General features: G+C 44.2%; 1 protein-coding gene across 1 annotated transcript; it reads left to right on the forward strand.

Moving 5' to 3' along the window:
• The first annotated feature begins 1,235 nt into the window (after positions 1-1,235).
• LOC142564384 (uncharacterized) lies at positions 1,236-21,875 on the forward strand. The gene is made up of 4 exons (XM_075675373.1): positions 1,236-1,515; positions 3,033-3,606; positions 6,921-7,139; positions 18,738-21,875. Exons 2-4 carry the CDS (start codon positions 3,043-3,045, stop codon positions 19,440-19,442), a joined length of 1,488 nt encoding a protein of 495 aa, XP_075531488.1. The 5' UTR covers positions 1,236-1,515; positions 3,033-3,042; the 3' UTR covers positions 19,443-21,875.
• The last annotated feature ends 591 nt before the right edge of the window (positions 21,876-22,466 follow it).

Here is a 22,466-nt window from a genome sequence, read left to right on the forward strand (position 1 = left end):
AGCAGATTGGATGAGTCAACAAACACGGGTAAATGACATCTTAGTTGAAATCAAGAAAAAGAAATGGGCATGGGTCGGACATGTAATGAGGAGGGAAGATAACCGATGGTCATTAAGGGTTACGGAAGGGATTCCAAGGGAAGGGAAGCGTAGCAGGGGGCGGCAGAAAGTTAGGTGGGCGGATGAGATTAAGAAGTTTGCAGGGACAACATGGTCACAATTGGTACAACCAGGCTGATTATGATGATGATGATGATGATGAAATGATAGATGTGCGTAATATCTTACGTTGTATGATTCAGATGTGGCTACACATGCGCCCCCTCGTCCATACCTGGTCACGTGTATCCGAAGGCGCGGTGTATCAGCGAGAGCTATATCACGACACATGATCGAAGGCTATTAGATCCGGTGGTTACCGATGTAACTGTGTGTCTCTATAACCACGCGCAATCCGCCTTATATGAGGAAAGCGGTAGCCAAAGGCCTGGGATTCATATTCCAGTGATCACGAGTCACAAAGGCGCGCGTGTACGCCCATGCATATTATATTTCGTTTGTATTTCTTGATCGGGCCTGATCGCTCGACACAGAGCTGCGCACCATCTTGTCCGTTGTCAATACTGCAACATATATCTCCCGTGAGATTTACATGCCCGCCTAGCTCCGCGCCGACACCTAGACCAACTCACCTGATATTTCAAGCATATGCGGAGATTTTTCCTTCAGTAAGGTAATAGATTTTCCAAAGAAAATGACCATTACACGAATGTGAAACGTGAATTACGTGAAATAGCGAACTGTTTCATGTTCATTCTGGAACACCCAGCGTTACATTGCCCAAGGAGTCATGGCCATGGTTAGATCTAATAAACACGTAGCCCGGCACGGAGGGTATCTCTGCGAGATTAAAAATGATTCCTCACACTTGATAATCACGAGTAAAATTTGAATTTCGCGCTGCCCGCATGGGCCAACTCGATCGATTCGCCGGAAGTTTGATTCAGGTTTGAGCCACGGTGTTGTTTGAACAATGCGAAGTTAATGGGATTATATTAACTATGTTAGGGAGGGTGCATAGTACCCACATATTCGTGAGCTCGTTTAGTGACTAAACTGAAACTGCTGTAGAGAGGATTCCGCACCACACCGTGGAGGATTCTTTCCCTTCCTTACGTGCTTTAGCTGTTTTTGACTTCGTAGAATCCAAAATCAATCCGTAGTTAGAGCTTCTTGAGCTCATTTGTTTCCGCATGACGCGCACGATGTGTGACCGGTCCGCTCTGCTTGGTTGTGCGTACAGCCGTGATAGAGCTGCAACGAAGGATATTAAGCGGTCACATATGCTATTCAAAGCGAAATAAAATGCCGCGAAGCTATCACATTGTCGCTGATAAACGAAGTCTTCTCGCTGCGCAAAGCGTCAGTGGAGAACTTCACTGTTGGAAGTGCTGAAGTGTCGTAGCCCACGCGTCCAGCCCCCTTGGAGCCCTGCAGGGCCCTGCAGATACACGTGTGAGTTTTCGTCGCATCCAGGGGCGAGTTTATTCGAAAATATGCCTTGGTGGCTCGCTTGGCTGATCGATTTTTCAAATTTACGTGAGGCCTGGTTATGTTGGGATGTCGTTGCCGGTGTAGAGAGTGGCACAAATGTTTTCTGGTTTGAAAATACAGCAGACGAAGAAGGAAAAAGTGCTAAAAAGCCCGTTTAACGCGAACCGAATGAATGAACAAATATAACTGTTTGACGATGTTGGCATGGACCGTTTCGTAAACCACGTGTGTGTGGCTGCGAACGAAGTGAATCAAACTAGTCAGTATTTGAGAGCATTCACTGTTACCATTTCGTTTATGTGCGCTTCGTTTTGTTTGCGATTGACAGTGTCCGAACAAGAAATGTTGCTGTAACCAACGTTTCGACAAGGGGACTTGTCTTTATCAGGGCAGCAATTGAAAAGGCAGTTGCTGCCCCGATGAAGACGCCCTTGTCGAAACATTGGCTTCAGCGACATTCCTTTTTCTAGTACTGTTAATAACTTCAAGCCTCTAGCTTCTAGTCAACCTCTCTCTCTCTCTCTCTCTCTCTCTCTCTCGTTTTCGTTTTGTTATTGTTCGTTAGCTGTCGCAACAAAACGTCTGTCATTTGCAGGGACTGACAGTCAGTAAAATAAAAACGCACACGTTGTCAGCAGCAATCGTAGAGATGGAAATGGCTAACAGTATAACAGTGTATGTGTGCCATGAATAATTATGCATCACAAACCTGTTAATGTGTTGGGCCTACATGTGTGACACTAGTAGCAACCGATGAATATAGTTTTGCAACTGTGCCTCACCTTCCTGCTTGTGCACCCTGATACTTCAAGCCAATTGGCGACTGATAGAGGCACTGAAAATATTGTCTGTTAGTTACATTGGGCTCTTTGCTGAGCTGAAAAGGATATGAATGCCCAGATTCCTTTCCTAGACTTCCAGATGTAGTAATGTTTTATTGAATAAATGAAAAATGTAATCTTTATAAAATCAGTGTTTAACTTCCCTCAACCGAGCACGAGGTCGCAGGATCGAATCCCGGCCACGGCGGCCGCATTTCGATGGGGGCAAAATGCGAAAACACCCGTGTACTTAGATTTAGGTGCACGTTAAAGAACCCCAGGTGGTCGAAATTTCCGGAGTCCTCCACTACGGCGTGCCTCATAATCAGAAAGTGGTTTTGGCACGTAAAACCCCTTAATTAAATTTTTTTTTAAACTTCCCTCAACCTATTGTCGCCAAAATCTTCTGTGTCATTGAGTGCTGCTTAAGAAATTTGCCGGTGGTATCATCTTCGAATCTCTGAACTGAACTTTTACTGAAGTTGTATGTTCAGTAAAAGTGGTTTATCTGCTACGTCGTGAGTGTAATTCAGCCAACATAGCTCGATTCAGTGTAGCTTTTATACCCTTCTGCCTTGCTGCAGCTTCTGTAACCTATTCACCTAGCCTGGCTTATCTTCTTTAATATCACTGTGATAACCTTCTGTTCTACCGCAGCTTCTTCAACATGATGACCACAGACATCATCCGCGAACTGGGTGAAGACCCTGACAAGGTATGTGGTCACGAGGATCATATTGTGCTCAAGCTCGAGAATCCGTGGCCAACTTCGACGTCCTCATCTTCATCCTTGACACTGCCGCAACTCCCGAAGGGCCTGTCCCTTAACGGTGATGGCCATCGCATCACCACCACTTCTGATGCCTTCATGGAGAACCGTAGTTTCCTCTGTGAGCACCGTGTAGTTGGAGCACTGTTTGCTGGGTGTGCCTCGTTTGACGAATGCAGACCGCTGGGTGCTGCTGCGCGTGCTGTGCTGTCCGACGTTCAAACACTCGTGATTGTCCACAACCGGGACTTTGTGCGCACCCTGGTCGACTTTTTCCGTTCGGTGGAGGTGCTTGTCCTCCATCATGACATGCGGCTGCAAATGCCAGAGGATGAGTGGGGTGACATTGGCGGTGCTCCCCCACAGCTGAAGCGCCTCATCGGCAGCACGCCGGCGTTGGGGGCGCATAACCTTTTCCTGAGTGCGGCGACTATTTGCGGCCTGCTTGGTGACTGCCCCTATGTGAGTTGCACAACTTTGGCTGATTAAACAGTTGAAGTGTTTTTCGATCATGACCATTTACCCACTTTTCACTCGTTCTGGTCAAGAACTATTTCGTGCTTTCAATGCCGCACAGAAAAAGCACTCCTGGCAACTAATGCATATTGATTTATTTCAGAAAATTTTTCCTCTGTCCTTGAAGCTCTGGTCGAGTGTACGATCTCCAGAACCAGCATCGTGTTCAGGGTGGTTGAATTCTCTAGAATGCTTCAGTGCTTTTGTCTCTGGATGTTTGCAGGGTGTCAGAAGGCAGAATATAATTGCTTGGCACTAAAATAATTTTCAGAGGTGCTGGACTCACCCAAGTACTTTGTGTAAAACATGCACCAAGAAAGCACACAGTGTGGAATTCGGAAAACATGATAGTGATAGAACAAGGATATCGTAAATAAATAAAGCATGGTGTAAGAATATGTCACTAGTATTAAAAAGTAAACATGAAGGGAAAATAAGAGGAAATTAAATTCATCTGTTCCATGCCATCTGTGAAACAGAAACATGCGAAAGCATGTGTGTCGTGAAACAGAATCTTGTGAGTGCATGTTTGTTGTGCTTGCTTAGAACTATTATAAAGGTACTGAAAGTTGGGCGAGTTGGTAGCCATTCACTAGGAAACTGTGGTGCGCACAACAAATGAGACAAGGCAAAGGTAACACAAGCACTGACTTGAAACTCATTTTACTTTTAGAAAGGAAGTTATATATTATAATATATATTGATACATGCATATTGCGTGTTTCTTGTGGCCGCTGCACGTGGGCGCCCCGACGAAGACGACGAGCGCTCTCTGGCTCCTAAGCTGTCGGCTGAACTGGCCAGCACTGCAGTTACCCTTTGTAAATATACCTTGTAAATAGTCTCCACTCTTAACCCTTTGTTTGCGTAACAATATATATATATATATATATCTAGGCTAAATAATGTGACCATGTGTAAGACCATTCAGAACAAAAATAAAATAATATATAAAAATTATAAAAAAACATCTTGTACACATACTAAAATATCAAAATCACGTGGTGCTCAAAAAGGCAAATTCCTTGTCACTTGTACTAGAGATGGCGTGCTTACGCAGATATTGGCACGTCTTTTGATATTAAAGGCCTCAGTTATTTGACATGTTAGTTCGTTTTTAAGAGCCAACAAAATCGTATCACAAAGGACAGGCTCATAATCGCAGCTTTTGCAGTGGTTCGTTAAGTGTGGGCAGGTTTGGTGGGCAGGTTTCAGTTTCAGTTTATTATTTGTCCATAACAATTTGTTACAAAATATGGTATACAGACAAGGGTCCCAAAGTCAGAGACTGCACCGGGACCCTTGGACCGGGACCGGGTCATCATTGTCTTCTGCCTCGTTTGTTGTGTGCACTGCAGTTTCATAATGAATTGGACTATTATGTTGCAAGCAAAATTGCATACAGTAATGCAAAGTGAAAGTCCAGCATGCAAGGCATCTACGCAACTAAGGCACATAAGCTACAAAAAAAATGTAGTTTTTAATGAATGAAGGCCTAAACATTTTTATTGTTACTGTTCTGTTAAAATAAATAAACTGGTCGACATTACTTGAAGGGGCCCTGAAACAATTTTCGAACGGAGTAAGAAAATGTTGCCAACCTGTAGTAGAGGCTGCTGTGAACTTGCGAGTTAGATATTGCTGCAATGCATGTGGCCAGCACTTTACAGTCTCATGTCAAGCACAGCGAAAAATCACTTGCGCTTGCTTCCGCGATGCCATTACATCGAAAGCAGCTGGCCAACCAATGCTTTGGCTGATTTCATGATCATGAGAGCATTCCCAGTAATACATAATTGATAGTTTTGACTTAAGTAAATGAAAAATATATATTTCTGCGATCTCAAAAAGATAGAAAAATTATTTTATCTTTGCACTGTGCGTAGCTGCGTCTGCTGTGCATGGCCTTCAAGATGGTAGCGCCGTGCTGTGCAGCGTAGACTACCGTGGGTGCCGTGGGGTGCCGTAACTTTTGCCCAGTGCTTTGCCCTGTGTTGCTTCCAGAGATAGCAGAGACAAAATGGGAGAGAAAGCCAGGTATTGGGTGTAATAACTCCACTTATAGTTGAAGGATTCTAGAAATTATTTGCAGCATGAGATTCGTGAAACGGCACGCTTTTATTATGAGGCTATGCTATTAGTATTAGTGTTTCAGGGCCCCTTTAAAAAGAATGGCACTGGTAATCTAAATGTTATCTACCATATCATGGCGTGGCCCAGGACACCAGGCCTTTTAAAATGTATATGAGCCACATTTCCCCGATCTTGTGCAACATTCTGCAGTGGTGGTGTTCATGTATGACGGTGGTTTTTTCATGTCCAGGCAAAGAGATGTACTACCAAGCATATTGTTAAGCTCTGCGGACCAAAAAAAAATTTTTTTTTTGATCTTGTTGGGAAAATAAAGAAAAAACAAATCAGCGGTAGCACAAGATTGTTTAAAGCTATCAGCACAAAATTCGAGTTACTGAATGAAACTTCAATATGAAACCTTGGCTCTAAAGGGAACACCTATACCTGCCCACTCTCCCAAATTTTTTCATGAAGGTACATATTTGGCATCATTCTATAATTTCACAGATTTCGCATAAAGTATTGTGAAAAACAATCTGTTCATGAAAGGAAGCTTTAAATGATGTTAATGGAAGGGGCAGTGCAAGATTGAAAAATATGCATATAACAAATTGTGATGCAAATTGAATGCTAATTATACTAATCAAATCGAAAGAGTGGTAATCGCAAAATACATTGAACGCTCCTCCCACCCCCGTTTATCGTCTGCGGCTTTACAAACTCAACAGTACACACGTGGTTAGCAAGTATGTTTTGCACAGGGGGCTTCTCCTGAGGATGTAGGGGGGTATTATTCATAAGTTCATTTCTGGTGAGCTTCCTCTTCCACATTTTCCCCCTAACACCACCTCCAGAGCAACAGAGGTCACATATTTCTGCCACAGAGCTGTATGCGTGAACGTTGCCCACTTCTACCTCCCCGGCCATATGGAGTGCTTCTAGCATGGGAAGAAACACTCCCCCGTGCTCGCGAGGAGATCCACGGGCTCCACTGCCTGACAAAGGTCTTGTGATGCATTTTTCTTGCAGTGAGCAGGCAAATTTCTCGCTTATGTGAATACCTCTTAACATTCCTCCTTCCTGAAATTTTATCCAAAGCTCATAGGTAGAAATGAACAGGCATGCACCATTGTCGGTAAAAAAAATAGAAGGTGAGCTGCTGGTGAATCTTGTTTTCTTTTCTACAGCTGTGCGAGCTGCAGACGTCGATGCACGAGATCCTGAGCCCAGCCAATCCACTGGTGAGCATGCTGCTGGCGGCGCGCCCCTCCCTCCTCACGACATGGAACCTTATTCTCGGGGCAGACGTGGAGCGGCTGGATGGCACGACCGGTGTCGTCTGGGACATCACGCCAGGACACATGGTGCAGGCCAACATGTTCTTCCGCAGCCTGCGGCGCATTGAGGTTCGACTTTCCACCTCTTCACTTCCTGGTTTTGGGTTTCTGTTGTTTATTTACTTGTGTACTTAATGCTGGCTTCGCTATATAGTTGGTATTAGCCCATTGGCTGCTAAATATGCGTGGCAAGTCGGCAAATTGGTGGCTTTGACAATATGGCCCCTGCTGTTTCACCCGGACTCTGCCGGTTTTGGTAGCCAATGGGTTAAGCGCAGATGTGTGCTTAACCCATTGGCTACCAAAACGTTTGAGGTGGGACAGATGTGTCCCAACTCAAAGAGCTTTTGCAGGATGTTGCAGCCAATATGTTCCTTTCCTCATTTTCAAGTGCTCCTCTCTGCATTCTGAATTTGTCCAGCTGTTGCAGCACCTGTCATGGTTCAAATTAAGACAGAGCGTTAGCTGCACAGGCTTGATCTTGTCTCTTGCATATGGTTTTTTGTCGAGAAAGCTATGTCAACATCTTCTACGTCAGAAGACAAATATAGTGTTGACAAGCAAACTGCTGACAACATCCAATTTGTGTAACATGGTGGCAATCAACCGGGAAAACCGGGAATTCTCAGGGATTTTGAATAGTCTGGAAATACTCGGGGAAAAGTTGGGAACTTGTGCTTCTATCAGTAGAAATTAGCTGAATATTATTGAAAGGGAACGAAAGTTGCGGTAATGCTGGCTCAAGTAACAGAGGGGAAACGAAACGAATTGCCTTTGACGCCGTGTCGTCGGATGGAGGAATTGCCATTGTACAGTCAACGACTGACTTTGTGGATACCCGATTATTCGGACATCTTCGCGGCACCACCACATACCTCATAGAGTCATTGTACTATATAAGAACGTGTGAAATTTTGTACGCAAGCACCCGTCGCCGCCCAATTTTCCTAACTTTTTGCCGTGACCGCAGGTCCAAACCAGCATTAATCAAAACCACCGCCGCCGTCATTTTGATTGCCTCACCGCCTCAAAATGATGCTCTTGCAAGCAGATCCACATGTGAGAACTAGGAAGCGTACCAGCAGGTATGCGACCTGTAGGGTAAGCAGCACAGCAACAAAGAATGTCAAGTGGAAAGTCACAGAGGCTGAAATAATCTCATGGGTGGTGGCAATGGAAAAGAAACCTACCATGAGTACTTAAGAGGAAAAATGAAATCGAGAAAAATTTTATGATAACTCAGAGGGAAGCTCATTACTTATCGAAGCAAGATCGGGATGCCTTAGAACACACACCTATAAAGCGAGATATAAGAAGGAAGAAGAAGGATGTGTTTACTGCGGTAAAGCTAGGGAAACGATGGAGCAGGTTTTATTAGAATGTGAAAATACCTGCCCAGCGGTTGATTTAGGCACCACTGGCCTCCTTGAAGCCCTTGGATTCAGCGAGAGCAGGAGGAAAGTAAACATGTCCGCAATAGCGATTAGTAAGAGGCCATAGGAAGAATGGTAGAAGAAAAGTAGGGAAACTAAAAAACCGGAGACGTACAAAAACAAAGTTCACAATAGGGGTTAAGAAAATTTTGGTTATGGGAATTAATCGTGACTTATCTTTTCCCCCCTTTTCTTTTTTTCTTCTTTAGCCTAGGTAGCACATTAAACAGTACAATAGCAAGAGCTTAGTGGTGCAACCCATCGCCCCGTTCCAAAGGGGACGCTCATAACATCCATCCAGCCACCCATCCATCCGCTGGCAGCTGTAGCCACCTCTGCGGTTAAATTTTTTTACGCAACCGAAAGTATTTTCCTAAGTACCACCTTGTCCACAGTTAGCATGAAACTAAAACAGTCCGAATGATCTCGCTATTTCTTGCAGCCTAATTTCTCACTGAAGCAATTGGTCCAGGTTATAAAGTTATGAAGATACGAAGTGGCAATCTTCTCGAAGTTCGCGACAAACTCCATTATGACAAGCTCTCGAAACTTGTAGCGTTTGGGGACATTCCCGTTTCAGTGGACCCACAAAGATCGATGAACAAAGTGCGCAGTGTCATCTTGGAAGATGACTTTCTTGAACTTAGTGAAAGTGAACTACTTGAAGGATGGCAAGGCCAGAACGTTGTCAAGGTGCAAAGGATAAAAATAAGAAGAGATGATGAGGAGATACCAACTGGTACTAATGATTAATTTCGGAACCAGCAACCTTCCTGAATCAATCGAGACTGTTTATTGTAAGCTTCGTGTCAGACCACATGTCCCGAATTCGTGTTGATGCTTCAAATGTCAGTGTTTTGGGCATGGGTCGCAAAGCTGCAGAGGGTGTTGTACTTCTGCAAAATGTAGCTCCATCGAACACTCTTCTGACGTCTGCAATTCAGCAACCCACTGTGCCAATTGTGAAGGAGGAGACCACCCTGCCTACTCACGATCCTGCCCCTCGTGAAAAAAAGAAAAACAAATACTAACGGAACTGAAAGTCAAACTAAAATATCTTTTCCAAAAGCATGTAAGCGTTTCTGTTCACACAATCAGTCCGGTTCTTCCTACACTGATGTGGTGCTGGAGGGCAGGGCCACATCATTCGGCAGCCGCCCAAGTCACATGAAGTGTGGTGGCAGTCTCGCCATCAGCTCTCCCGGCTGGAGGAGCTATCTCTGTTCCGCCCCCTGCCAAAGAGGGCCAGCAGACTTCAGGGCCTGCCAGACCCAGGGCCACTGGCATGCAGATAGGCCCAAAACCCCCACAAACGTGCCTACTCAGCGGGCACTATCCACGGCATCAGACGAGGGGATGAATACAACGAGCACAACTCCGGCATCTCAGTCGCCAAAGGAATGGCACTGCTCCCTTGAGCGTGCCGGAAAGAAAGAAAAATCCCATATCACAGGGCCTGGAGAGGTCTTGTGAGCTAGCTTAATCTATATAGACACACAGCACAAGAACACATAACATGGATACACAGGTATTACAATGGAATGTCAGGGGTTTACTCCATCGTCTAGACAACATTAAGGTACTCCTACATAGTACAATCCAAGGGTGCTGTGTGCCCAAGAAACACGTCTTAATCCTTCACACGTGAACTTTCTCCGGAAGTATGCCATTTACCAAAAAGACTGCAACGTCGCCCTTGCATCGTTGGGTGATGTGGCCATAGCAGTAGATGAGGTTGTTGCTTGCCGGCAATTACAGCTTAAAACACCCCTAGAGGCAGTTGCGGTCTGTACAATGCTCTTTATCAAGCTGATCGCAATTACCTCCCTACACATCCCCCCAACCATCTTTCAAGAACGAAATTTCACAGCTTTATCTATAAACTGCCCAAACCTTGTACTGTCGTAGGAGATTTTAATGCACACAGTACCCTTTGGGGAGATTGTCGTTGTGATGCCAGAGGGAAAGAGCCTACATTCTACAGTGTCGCAAACAAAACATTCTCATCTTTGGATTTACATACCATATTTACTCACATAATGATCACACTCGCGTAATGATCGCATCCCTAAATTTTGTCATCAAAATTTGATTTTTTTATTTCCTGTGTAATGATCGCACCCCGAACTTGCCGCAGCGATATGTCGTGTGCCAAGTCTAGCTAATAATGATGGCGCTTACCATCTGTCGAATGCTACACGAACGACTCAAGACAAACCAAGCGGTCTGCACGCACCAAACATTCTTAAGTAGATGCCCCATTTCATTACTTTCATCACTTTCTGCATTTCCATGGCAAAAAGAGGTACAACCAAACTTGCCTTTATTATGTGTAGGCTTTATAATATTTGTAGTCAACAACAACAAAAAAGTCTACACTCTTGGGCACGCAACAAATCGCGAGTGGCAACGATAGTAGCCACGTTTACACTGATACGGTAGAAGTATTCATACGCCGACGCTTGTAACACAGCTAAGATATTCGCCCACCCTTAGCGGAAATGTGCTGTATTAGGATAGTAGTGAAGACAGATGCTGCAGCTTCTGCAGCATGCTGGCCATGTGTTTCTATGTCACTGGCAGCTAAGCGCGCCCATCTCTGTTTCTGTTCCCTCAAAGTGGACATGGCTACGTTATTGCCGCAGACTTGCCGATATTAACAATATTATTCATTACTGATACGGAAGAAACTGTTTCAATGCACGTAATGTAGTCGCGAGAAGAAAAAAATCGCGTTCGGTGTGTTCAGCTTGCTCCGCCGGCCACCATTTTTGTTTTGGTGTCTGGCACTACATACAGCGGCAGCTGCATATTTGTTGGCCTGTTGTCATCCCACAGCAAACGTGGGATGAAAAAAAATTTCTTCTAGCGGAAAATTTAACCCGCGTAATAATCGGACCCCTGAATTTGCGTCAATTTTTTTACAAAGAAGTGCGATCATTATGCGAGTAAATACGGTAAGCATTGCATCAAGTACACTTTTGCTGCATCTGGAGTGGAACATGGTTAAGAATTCGTACGGGAGTGACCTTTTCCCCATTGTCCTAAAACTAAAAATTATGGGGTTTTACATGCCAAAACCACTTTCTGATTATGAGGCACGCCATAGTGGAGGACTCCGGAAATTTCGACCACCTGGGGTTCTTTAACGTGCGCCTGAATCTAAGTACACGGGTGTTTTCGCATTTCGCCCCCATTGAAATGCGGCTGCCGTGGCGGGGATTCGATCCCGCGACCTTGTGCTCAGCAGCCCAACACCATAGCCACTGAGCAACCATGGCGGGTTTGTCATAAAACTAAGAAAAGGTGATGAGTGTTCTCCACATGTCCCCCGGTGGAAAGTCAATTATGCCGACTGGACATGATACAGGGAGCTCACACATTCGAGCTGGGATGACATCTGTACAGTATCTATCGATGATGCAGTGGCATATTTCACGGTGTTTATAGTTGATGCAACGTCAATATGTATCCCCAATATAAATGGATTGCCCTGTAATCGAAGGGTTCCCTGATGGAACGAGTGTGAGGAAGTGCGTAGAAATCAAAATAATGCTTGGAGCCACCGTTAAGACTCTCCAAGTACGGAAAACCTGATCATTTTCAAGAAAATAAAGTCTGAGGGTCGAAGAACGCGCGGTCATGCCAAAAGGGAGAGCTGGCAAAAATACTTTTCCAGCGTTAACTTTTATACTGATGAGCAATAAGCCTGGAACCGAGTGAACAAAATCAAAAGTCAGCAGACTCATCCTCTACCATTAGTAAACGCACAGGGAAATACTCTTGAAGATCAAGCTGAATCTCTAGGGGCACATTTTGAGTACATTTCTAGCTCATTCCATTACTTGGATACATTCCTGAGGTGCCAGCAACAAGCGGAGCGACTGCCTCTGGATTGGAAAGGGAAAAATGAACCTTGCAGTCGTCCATTTAACATGGCAGAATTTCAGGCTGCACTAAATTGTTATAAATCGGCCCCTGGAAATGATTGAATACTGTACAAGATGATCGAGCACCTGCAACTTGAAGCACACAAAACACTTATCTCTTTTTAACACCATATTCTCTGCCAGCTATATTCCGTCTGTCAGGAAGCAAGTAGTCATAATTGCTGTTCTCAGAGAGGGCAAGGACCTGTCTTTGGACAGTAGCTATTGGCCTAAGCTCTAACAAGTTGCTTATGCAAGCTTTTTGAGCAAATTGCTAACCGGCACCTGATCCATCTTCTTGAAAGCAACAAAACATATATCCCTTGCAGTGCAACTTCAGGGAAAGTACAGCAGAATCTCGTTAAATGGAAATAACTTAAACAGAACTGCATCTTAAACGGAACGCCATCCGCATGGTTGGTTGGTTTTATGTTTATGCAATTGTATTCAGCTTTTTCTCTCAGTAAACGGAACTCCTGATAAATGGAACCAATTTCTCTGCTCCCTTGAAGTTTCATTTAAAGAGAATCCACTGTAGATCTACAACAGATCATCTTGTCTGTATCGAGACAAATATCTGATGTTTTTATGCACAAACAGTTTTTCTTATCGGTATTTTTAGACATGGAGAAAGCGTATGACACTATTTGGCATTTCGGAATTCTTCGTGATCTGGCTGGAATGGGTGTCTGAGGCAGCTTGCTAAATGTGATACAAACTTGTCTCTCCAACTGCACATTTCATGTTTGGATTGGTAACGTTCTGTCTCGTCTATTTACTTGGGGCACTGGTGGGCCTTGAGGTTGAGTGCTGAGCTGTACTGTATTTGTTCTAAAGATGAACCCTCTGCATACTATCATACCACATACAATGTTTTATTCTTTATATGTGGATGATGTCCATATAGGTTACAAATAACGTAATCTTAGTATCTGCGAGCGACAAGTGCAGCTTGGCTTGAATAAAGTGTCTTGGTGGGCAGACCAGAATAGTATTAAACTAAACCCTCAAAAAAGTATGTGCATTCTCTTCTCGAACTAGAGAGGTGTAATGCTGGACCCTGTTATTGTTCTTAATGGAGAACGGCTAGCTGGGGGCCATGAACATAAATTTCTAGGCCTCATTTTAGATATTAAATTAACTTTTATCCCACACTTGAAATATCTTAAAACGAAGTGCCTGAAGACTATGAGTCTACTGCAGGTCTTGTCCCGCGCGTCTTGGGGAAATGACACAAGATGCCTCTTGAGCTTGTACAAAAGTCTCATACGGTCACGCTTTGACTACGGAGCCATTGTCTATAGCTCTGCCACGCCTAGTGCTTTGAAGATGCCAGATTTCATCCACCACTTGGGTCTTGCTACAGGCGCGTTCAAGACTAGTCCTGCAGGAAGCCTGTACGTTGAATCCAACAAATGGTCTCTACATCTCCAAAGGACATATTTAAGTTTCTCCTATACCCTGAAGATGAAATCAGATGTTCATCATCCATGCCATTCAGTTATTCGCAACCTGTTCATGGCTAGGCTGTTCCGTAACCATCCAGCCACTAGGCCGCCTCTGTCCCTCCTGTCAGAAACGCTGTCCGAAGAAACAGGTATCTCTCTTCTAGAGACTGCCCTAATGGCTCCTACGCGACTGCTGCCGCCTTGGGAATGGCAGACTATCCAGTGTGACATCTCTTTCATAGAAATATCTAAACGAGCACCAGGGGCACATATACAATCACATTTTCTTGAACTTCAGGAGTATTCCTGTGTTGAATTTTATACAGGTGCTTATGCAGCTCTAGGACCATCGTTTTTAATATCCGGTACATTGAATCCATATACATGTACTTTTACGGTGTAAGCATAGGCAATCCTCTCTGTAGTTAAACACATCAAGCAAACAAATCTCACTAGGGCTGTTGTGTTCACGGATTCATTGAGTGTAGTCTGAGCCCTAGCGAGTGTACCAAAACATAAAAACACTGTCTTTAACGAACTATGTGCATCGCTGTGCGCATCTTATATGGGTGAAACAAGTCATTGTGCTATGCTGGGTGCCTGGTCACAATGGCGCAAAAGGGAATAAAGATGCTGACAACAATGCTACCTCAGCAGCTTTTAGCAACATCTACACAAGCATACCCATTCTGGCCGCTGACATCAAACCATACTTACGGCAGGAGCTGAAGAAGCACTGGCAGAAGCAGTGGGACACCCAGGTATCCAGTAAGCTACACTTGATAAAACCTAACTAGGGCACTGGATATTGGAGAAAACAGTACAACACAAGGAAGTGATTGTTTGCAGAGTAAAAATAGGACACACTTACGGGACTCACTCTTACCTCTTGGTGGGAACCAATCCTCTGACATGTAGCAAGTGTTCCAATACTCTTACAGTTATTCATGCTTTTCTCCAATGCTCTGCTGTAGAAACAGAGGAAAATGTTTTCCCTTTCTCCCTTTCGCATATCGTGAACACATACATCCCTTTGCACCCATCATTCTTTCTTAGTAATGAACTGCTGTTTAACTTGAAAACTGTTTTAAACTTTCTGGACGAAACAAACATCCTGGAAATCCTGGCCAGGATACTGGTTGCATGTGCCTGTCAGTGCTGGCCTTTAAAGGCACTCATGGAGCACTGTTGCTGGCGTTACTGATGTTTTATTGTATCACCTAGTCTAAAGAAATTTTGTCATAGCCACACTAGTCATTGCCATTATTTTATTAGCTATGCATTTTACACCATTTACAGTGACAAATGTTTAGACAATTTAGACCAATATTACTCCTACCTATAGCACTCAGTTTTTCCATTTCATTCACAATTAATTGTTGACACATCATCTTGTGTCATGGCACTGTTTGGTCACACAGTCGAATCTTTGATAATTTAAACTCGAAGGGGCCCAAAGATTTGTTCAAATTAAATGAAGATAATTGAATGGAGGACTTACCTGCAGTGGCGCATGTGCACTAAGCTTTGACATGAGGGGGAAGCTCCAGAAGATTTATTCATACGCATTTGCAAATTAAAGTCAATGTCCGATTTTTCGGACTCCATAGGAGCCTTGAAAACATCCGAAAAATCGGGCGGTCCGAAAAAAATTAATGAATGCCTTTTACTACCCTCAAGGGCTCAAATTGCCACAAACACGTCCGAAATAGCTCCAAAGGCCTGCCAGTGCACATATTAGGCGTATCGGCGCTTGTACTGTGATAGGAGATGGCAGGTGCAAGCGTGTATGATTAAAGGAAACATACCATGTTCTGTGACAATTGCCCCTCTAATGATTGGTATGCTTCGCCGCATAACACTTTTGTGTTGGGGTGAAGCTGACTTTCGAGAACCGGCATTATGCAACACGCCATACTTTACGCGCTCCGAAGCCATTGGCGAGGATTACAAAGACGAAGTCGGTGCCAATGCTAACAGCGGCGAATTGTTTCAATGAGAAACACGGCACCTAACAGCAAGAAGCTTGGTAACGAATGTCGACGTAGCTAGCCCTAGCATTGTCATGATGTGGCTACAACTGGCAACGGACCTGCTGGTAGGAGGCCACAGCGTGATTTGATGCACTGCTGAGAGCAGTGTCAGTGCGCAGTATGTTCGAATTAACCGTTGCAAATGCCTGTGCATACGAATTACCGGGCGTTTTCGCCCATTGGAATACACACAACTTTGACAGGACCACAGTGTCAGTTCGGATAAACTGAAAGTTCGAATTAAGCGTGTTTGAATTAACGAGCGTTTACTGTTTCTGGCCTTTGTACCATTAAGCACTACACGTAATCGTCATCATCACATTTCGGGATCTGCACAAATCCCTTGTTAATAATGAACCAGTCACTGCAAGATTAGTTTGTATAAGCTTGAGCGCTCGTCCTAGGATTAGAGAATACATGTTCAGATTGCTTTCCTGTTAAGAGTGTTGTCTTTGGTTTGGAACCGGTGATTCCAGACTTAATCTTGTTTACAATTTATACGGGTGTCACATGGCGCGCTTTTGATCGCTACCAAACCTGACCTGGATTGAATTTCCACATCACGATTAGCTTCTTAGCCCTATCTGTGGAAGGGAGTCTATTGCGATCGAGAAATCTGATCCAGATTGGGCTCAATCGAAAGAGGCCCGTATGACACCGGTATTACTTTCTGTGATAGTGGCCCTTGCTTCATCATAGCTTATCATGTGTTGTGCATTTTGAACATGCTTTGTGGTGGCATTTGATGCCACGTGGTTCTTGGCAACATCATTTTTATGTTGTTTGTAACCTTTGGAAGTTTCCTATTACTCCAATGTAAGCATATTTCGGAATCTTGTGAACCACTCCCAGATATCTAGAGCTGGAGAAAGGGTCTTTTTATACTGATGAGCTCATTCCTACGCCAGCTGATCAGCACATGCGCAATCTGTGTGCAGTCTTCTTTTAGAATTCTTAACAGCGGTTAATTTATTCCTTAAGTATAAGGGATTGCTGTGCATTTTTGGTTTTGAGTATCCTTGGGTGTCATTTGCCTGCTCTCTTTTTGACATTGGTCAGTGGCATGTTGTATTAATGATGCCTTTACCTTACCAGATGCCGTCCTTTGAACATTTGGTTACTTATGGCAGAGGTAAGCTAGTCTATGCTGGAAACAGGACCACAAGTATGCGAATCTACAATCATGGACTCACCGCTGCATACACCATTAAACTGCACTTTTGCGACCACAACCACATTGAAAACTAAACAAAATTTAAAATAATGGGGTGTTGCTGATAGGTAATACACAAATTTTGTTTTCACATGTGGCACCATGGCAAGAATATTACGCCACGAAAGCCAAGTTCGCATAAAAGTGTGTACTGCATCACGATGAAGCCAGATCATGTAGCAATGAAAGCTCAGTATAACGAACTTCAGAGGACTGTGACAAATGCTTGCTTATTCTGAAATGTTCTTATCGTGAAAGCCCAAAAATGAACCATTCTGGCCATTGACCCGCCAGTTGTCACTGTGTGAGCTATCTACAAAAACGTGACTGTTGGCTCTTTGCCAGAGCTGTTGCCATTTTTAATAAATTCTGCCTCTACGCACCACCGAAGCACCATATAGTAAGAGTGGCATGCGCAAAAGGCGCTGACACTGTGAAAACCACCAACAAAGAGGGAGCTACATGTCTGCTCCAGAGTGAAATGTTTCTTTTTGTTTGTTTGTTTTCACTTTCCTTGCCATAGACACCGCAGCTGTCTTGCTCGAGGTGGCGGATGCACGAGCTATTCCGAAGTGCAAGCATATGCAAATGACAACATCCAGAATGTGAAATTATATAGCATCCCTTCAAGCACAGACATTACATACATTTCTCCATGTGTAGCTAGTACGGCCACAGAAAAAAGCGCAAAGAAAAGAAGAGGAAAAGACATGCCTTTGTTACTAGGCGACGCTTGTCTGGGCAGAGCATGGAATCACAAAACCCGATGCATTTTCACCTTCACACCTGAAAAGGAAGTCCTTTCCCACATTTTTATCCTCCGCACTGTTTCAGGCTTTCTGAACCCATGCGCTACAGTATCCACTTTCTGTGCCTTGTTGTCTGCTATCCTAATGTGCTGTGAAGCATACATGAAAATCTAACAATCCCCAGATTTTTAAATAATTATTCATAGTCAGGCAGAAACTGAATAACGATTGTTATTCTGAAAAGTTTGTTATTCTGAAGCAGTAGAGAATTTGAACAAATTGTTAATCTGAAAAGTTTGTTAATGTGGTATTTGTAGTAACGAGGCGTCACATATGCCAGAGAGCAGCATACAGAAGGGCAAGAGTAATGACTGAACATGCAAAACAAATTTTTCTGAAGGTTGGTTTCAAGGCTGATAGCTGTTCCTTCTCGTTTTTATCAAGATGGCCCATTTATCTGGCCCAGTTCATGTTTCGAAATGCCCTGCATCAGAAACATGAACTACCCTGTATTCTAATTAAGTTGCAAGTTTTAGCAGCTAATGCTAAAAGCACTGGCCATGCTTTAGCAATGCAATAATGCTGTTACCTGAAACTAGCAGATTGTTTTAAAGTGTTTTCATGTTCTCAAGTGACGGTTCTGCAGGAAATATCTAGTTTAAATTTATTATTAGGTTATAATGTTATGGCACTGCCTTGAAGATGTCATATTGGTGCTCATGTTAGGGGGACTGGAATTTCGCAGGCCCATGAAAAACGATCTGGCACATAGTAGCATCTTCCCTTCAATGAAATTGGCTGCAGTGATGCAATTAAGCTTTTCTGCCAGAAAGGGTCTGAAATTCATATTTTTTTTGTGCAGGTGACCACAACCCACAGCCAGACTATTGCAGCCATCGGTATCTTTGAACAGCTTACTGATGTCTCGTTAATGTTTATTGCTCAAGGCACATTGTGCTCATTCCAAGGGCTAGTTGAGAACACACTCAAGCGCCTCCAGCTCAAGCACCTGTCACTCAAGTTTGTCAAGGACATCAGCCTTCTCGCTGTTGCCGAGCACTGGCCACGTCTGCAGACACTGTCTCTCGCCGAGTGCTCAGTCGTCGACTACGATATTGATGACATTTTGCCGGGATCATTTGCGGGACTTGTCAAGCTGCGATTGGGATCGGAAATCACGATCCGCTCACTCGAGGCGCTGCTGGGAGCAACGCGACGGCTTGTTTCGCTGCGCCTTGAAGGGAACCTCCTAGTGACATCGTTTGTTATCCGGAGTTCGCTTGGCTCATTGCCAAGGCTTGAACGCCTCGTGCTCGGCACCAAGCAATCGCTGCCGGCGCTGATCTTAACCGGAAATGACCTGCGGTACCTGATCAAGGCATTGCCCGCGCTCCAGTATGTGGCAACCGACAGCTATGACCTGCGAGTGTTTTTTGAAAACTACATGCCGTGGGTGACACTGGGCTGGGGCCAATGTACGACCTGTGCTGCTGAATTCCCACGCGTTGATGAGACTCAGAGGGAGTTTTGGCAAAAGGCGGTGACACCGATCAAGCGAGGGAGGTGAATGGTGAGGTCAACTTGCATCCCTGGTCAAAAATAGTGCTAAGTAGCAATCGCTTGTGTCCTGGCCAGACACAGCTGTTTCTTGGACACAACCTGCTCCAGCCCCACGGTATCTTGCTTGTGATAGAACTCTGGTGTTATCTCCGACCACAGTGTACTTGGTCAGTGCAACAGATTGCCTGCTGGCTAAAAGACATTGGCTCAGCCACCTCAGTCCTGGCAAACTGCAAAGCTGCTGTTCCTCTTGTGAACTAGGACTCATCTTGGTCACAGTTGTGCTTTGTGTGCAGCTGGGGCCTGTTACCAGGCAGCTAGTGCCAGCACTGCTCCTAACCAGCAGTGACACATGTTCCTGAACAAGCACCACTGCCTGCACAAAAATACACGGCCCCTGACAACTTTGACTTGTGGCTCTTCCAAGCTGCCTGCCAGTGATGGCATTGAACTGGTACCAGATGTTGAACTGGTACTGAGCACGCTATGTTCTATGCCAACTTCCACGCTATGGTGAGGTGCAGAGTATGTTCTTGTAGCAGGATTGTTGTGCTTCTCTAGTTCTCAAGGTGGAGGGGTAGCAAGGATTTTGTCCGGGGATATGAGGATGATGTCTCCAACTAAAAGAGCTGAGGAACATGAGACATTCATTTTTTTAGACTGTCATTTGAAAGCACACCAACGTGCCTGGCAGCTAGAGCATACCTAATGCTTGTCTTGCACCTGTTTGTTTTCTTGGCAGGCAGGCATTTACCTTATAATAGTGCCCATGGCTAGAAATAACTGCTTTGCAGGTGTGGCACTCATGAACTTGTTCTCTCAGCTATATGTGTGTTGTTTCCATGGCAATCATTTGTGTATGTGACAGCGACATGGTGTCTCTATTTGCTGCTATTATCAAGACCGATGCAGTGGAAGGCTGGTTGACGGTAAGGTGTGTTGAAGCACTGCATGTGGCATTTGCATACTTGCACATGGCCTTTGTGCCAGGCTGTTGATAGTGTGCTGGTAGACTTGCAAAGTAGCTTTTGTTATTTTGACAATGGTGTATTACGATGATAACGATGGGAAAACTAGATAATTGTAAGCATACGCTGTAGTATGTGAGCTAACGTAATGCGCCTTCAGAAAGTGATGCAGTAAATGGCACCATTTGTTACAACTGGTTATTGCAAGTACTGTCATTATAAAAGGCTGTTATTTGCATTGACGCATTTGCTGTCATGGGGTTGAACATCGAGATGTTAGAAATGCGTTGGAGTTGATTGAATCTCAAGTGCTAGACATCACTTACTGTGAGCTATTTGTCGTAATCGTAGTCATTTCCAAGACGAGCAACACAGACCGGAGAAGTTTGTGCACTATGATGTACCCCAGATGATGTCATGTCTTAAAGTGTGCCTGCTGTGTAGGAGGGCATTTTTTTGTTTGTGCAGATTTGTTATGGATAACTTCAAATGATATTTATGCTTATAAATTAAGCGATTTTGAATTGCTGTATAAAGGTGATTAGTGCTAAGCTTGTCCTTATGAATTACTTCAAGTGATACATAATTCATAATTTATGTGCTTTGAGCTGAAGAAGCAACTATGAGAGTGATTAGTGCTGGGTGCATTTGTAAATGTGTCAACTTCTCAAAGTATACCTGCTCTTTACACCTACTTGTGCTTCTTTCTTTTTCATTTGTGTCACTGAAGAGTAGTATACCATATTTTAAGCATGTTCAAATTCCACAGGGGTAAGACTCCTGTGCCATTTGCGCCATTTTGATACAAACGCAAATTACTGCAACAAACTGTGCCAGCCACAGAATATTGACTGAAATTGCGCCACACTGTGCCAGAATGGCTTGGCCATGTGTATACAGCGAGCGGATTCATTCTCTGAAAAGGAATACAGCTGTTCACATTCCACACACTGCGTGATGGTGCCTCCTGCGCAGTTTGTAGTAATTTTCACAATTACAACAGTGGATTTTTCTGAGCTTGCGGCAAGCAACTGGCATGCGCATAGCCACTCTCGGCTGTCATCGCTACTGTCGGAATGGCCAGGGTGGCTGTACTTAAAGTGTAATAGAATATGCGTAAGTGGGCTGAGTGGCACAGCACTCCCTAGCTGAGGTGCAAAACAAGGAAAAATGGGCTGAGGCCACTGCAAGTGAGCTAGATGTTAGGGAGGCATGCGCTGCAGGGGGTTGAGCAACCGGCTTCTCTGTCCTCAGGGCCAGTATAACGTAAAACTATTCCAATCTGTTTTCATGCCCCTATGGACGAGGCCTGGGCCATTCTGACCTATCACTAAGGGCTAATGGCGGACTTTGAATAAAAGCAGACGGGAATAGTTTTGTGTTATAGTACCACAAAGTTAAGCATTAGGTGCTTTGGAATTGCCCTGGTCTATTAATAGAAATGGCTTTCAATAAACCAGTGTTGTTCACAACTCTGGCTTCTTGGTATGGTCTGTTGGTGAAGCACATTTTGAGGCACTTCACCCGCACTGTCAATACATTAAAGAAAAATGTATCAGTAAAATATGTCTTGGCCTACTTTTCGAAATTTTGGACTCACTATTGCAGAATGCATGTCTTTTTGTGATTGCTACCGCTAATTAAAAATATACAGGCACTATTGCCAAAATTTTTGTACACTAGATGGTTTCAGTATCAGAGTAATCAGCTTCAAAATTTACCATAAGACGTTGCTTAAGACTGTTGCAGTACAGCACTCATGTTGGTTTGTTCTGTATTTCGTCGTGGTTTTGAAGTGTGCTACCTTTTTTCGTATTCCGTTATTCCACCGAAATTCACATTGGCCTGCTCCAAGCTGCTCCAAAATGCTACTTTGTCACCTCCAAGCCGCTCTGAAATGCAGTTTTGCTTGCTCCAAAAATTGCCCCAAAATGACTTTGGGCAGTCCCACCCCTGGGCTTCTGGAAAGGGCATATCTTGACTGCAGCCTTTCTGCAACACACTTTGCATTGTGGTAAAGTAGTACCTAACATTCTCTTTTTTTGTGTGTGTATATGTTTGCA

Source organism: Dermacentor variabilis, chromosome 11 (genome assembly GCF_050947875.1).
Source record: "Dermacentor variabilis isolate Ectoservices chromosome 11, ASM5094787v1, whole genome shotgun sequence".
Taxonomy (NCBI): domain Eukaryota; kingdom Metazoa; phylum Arthropoda; class Arachnida; order Ixodida; family Ixodidae; genus Dermacentor; species Dermacentor variabilis.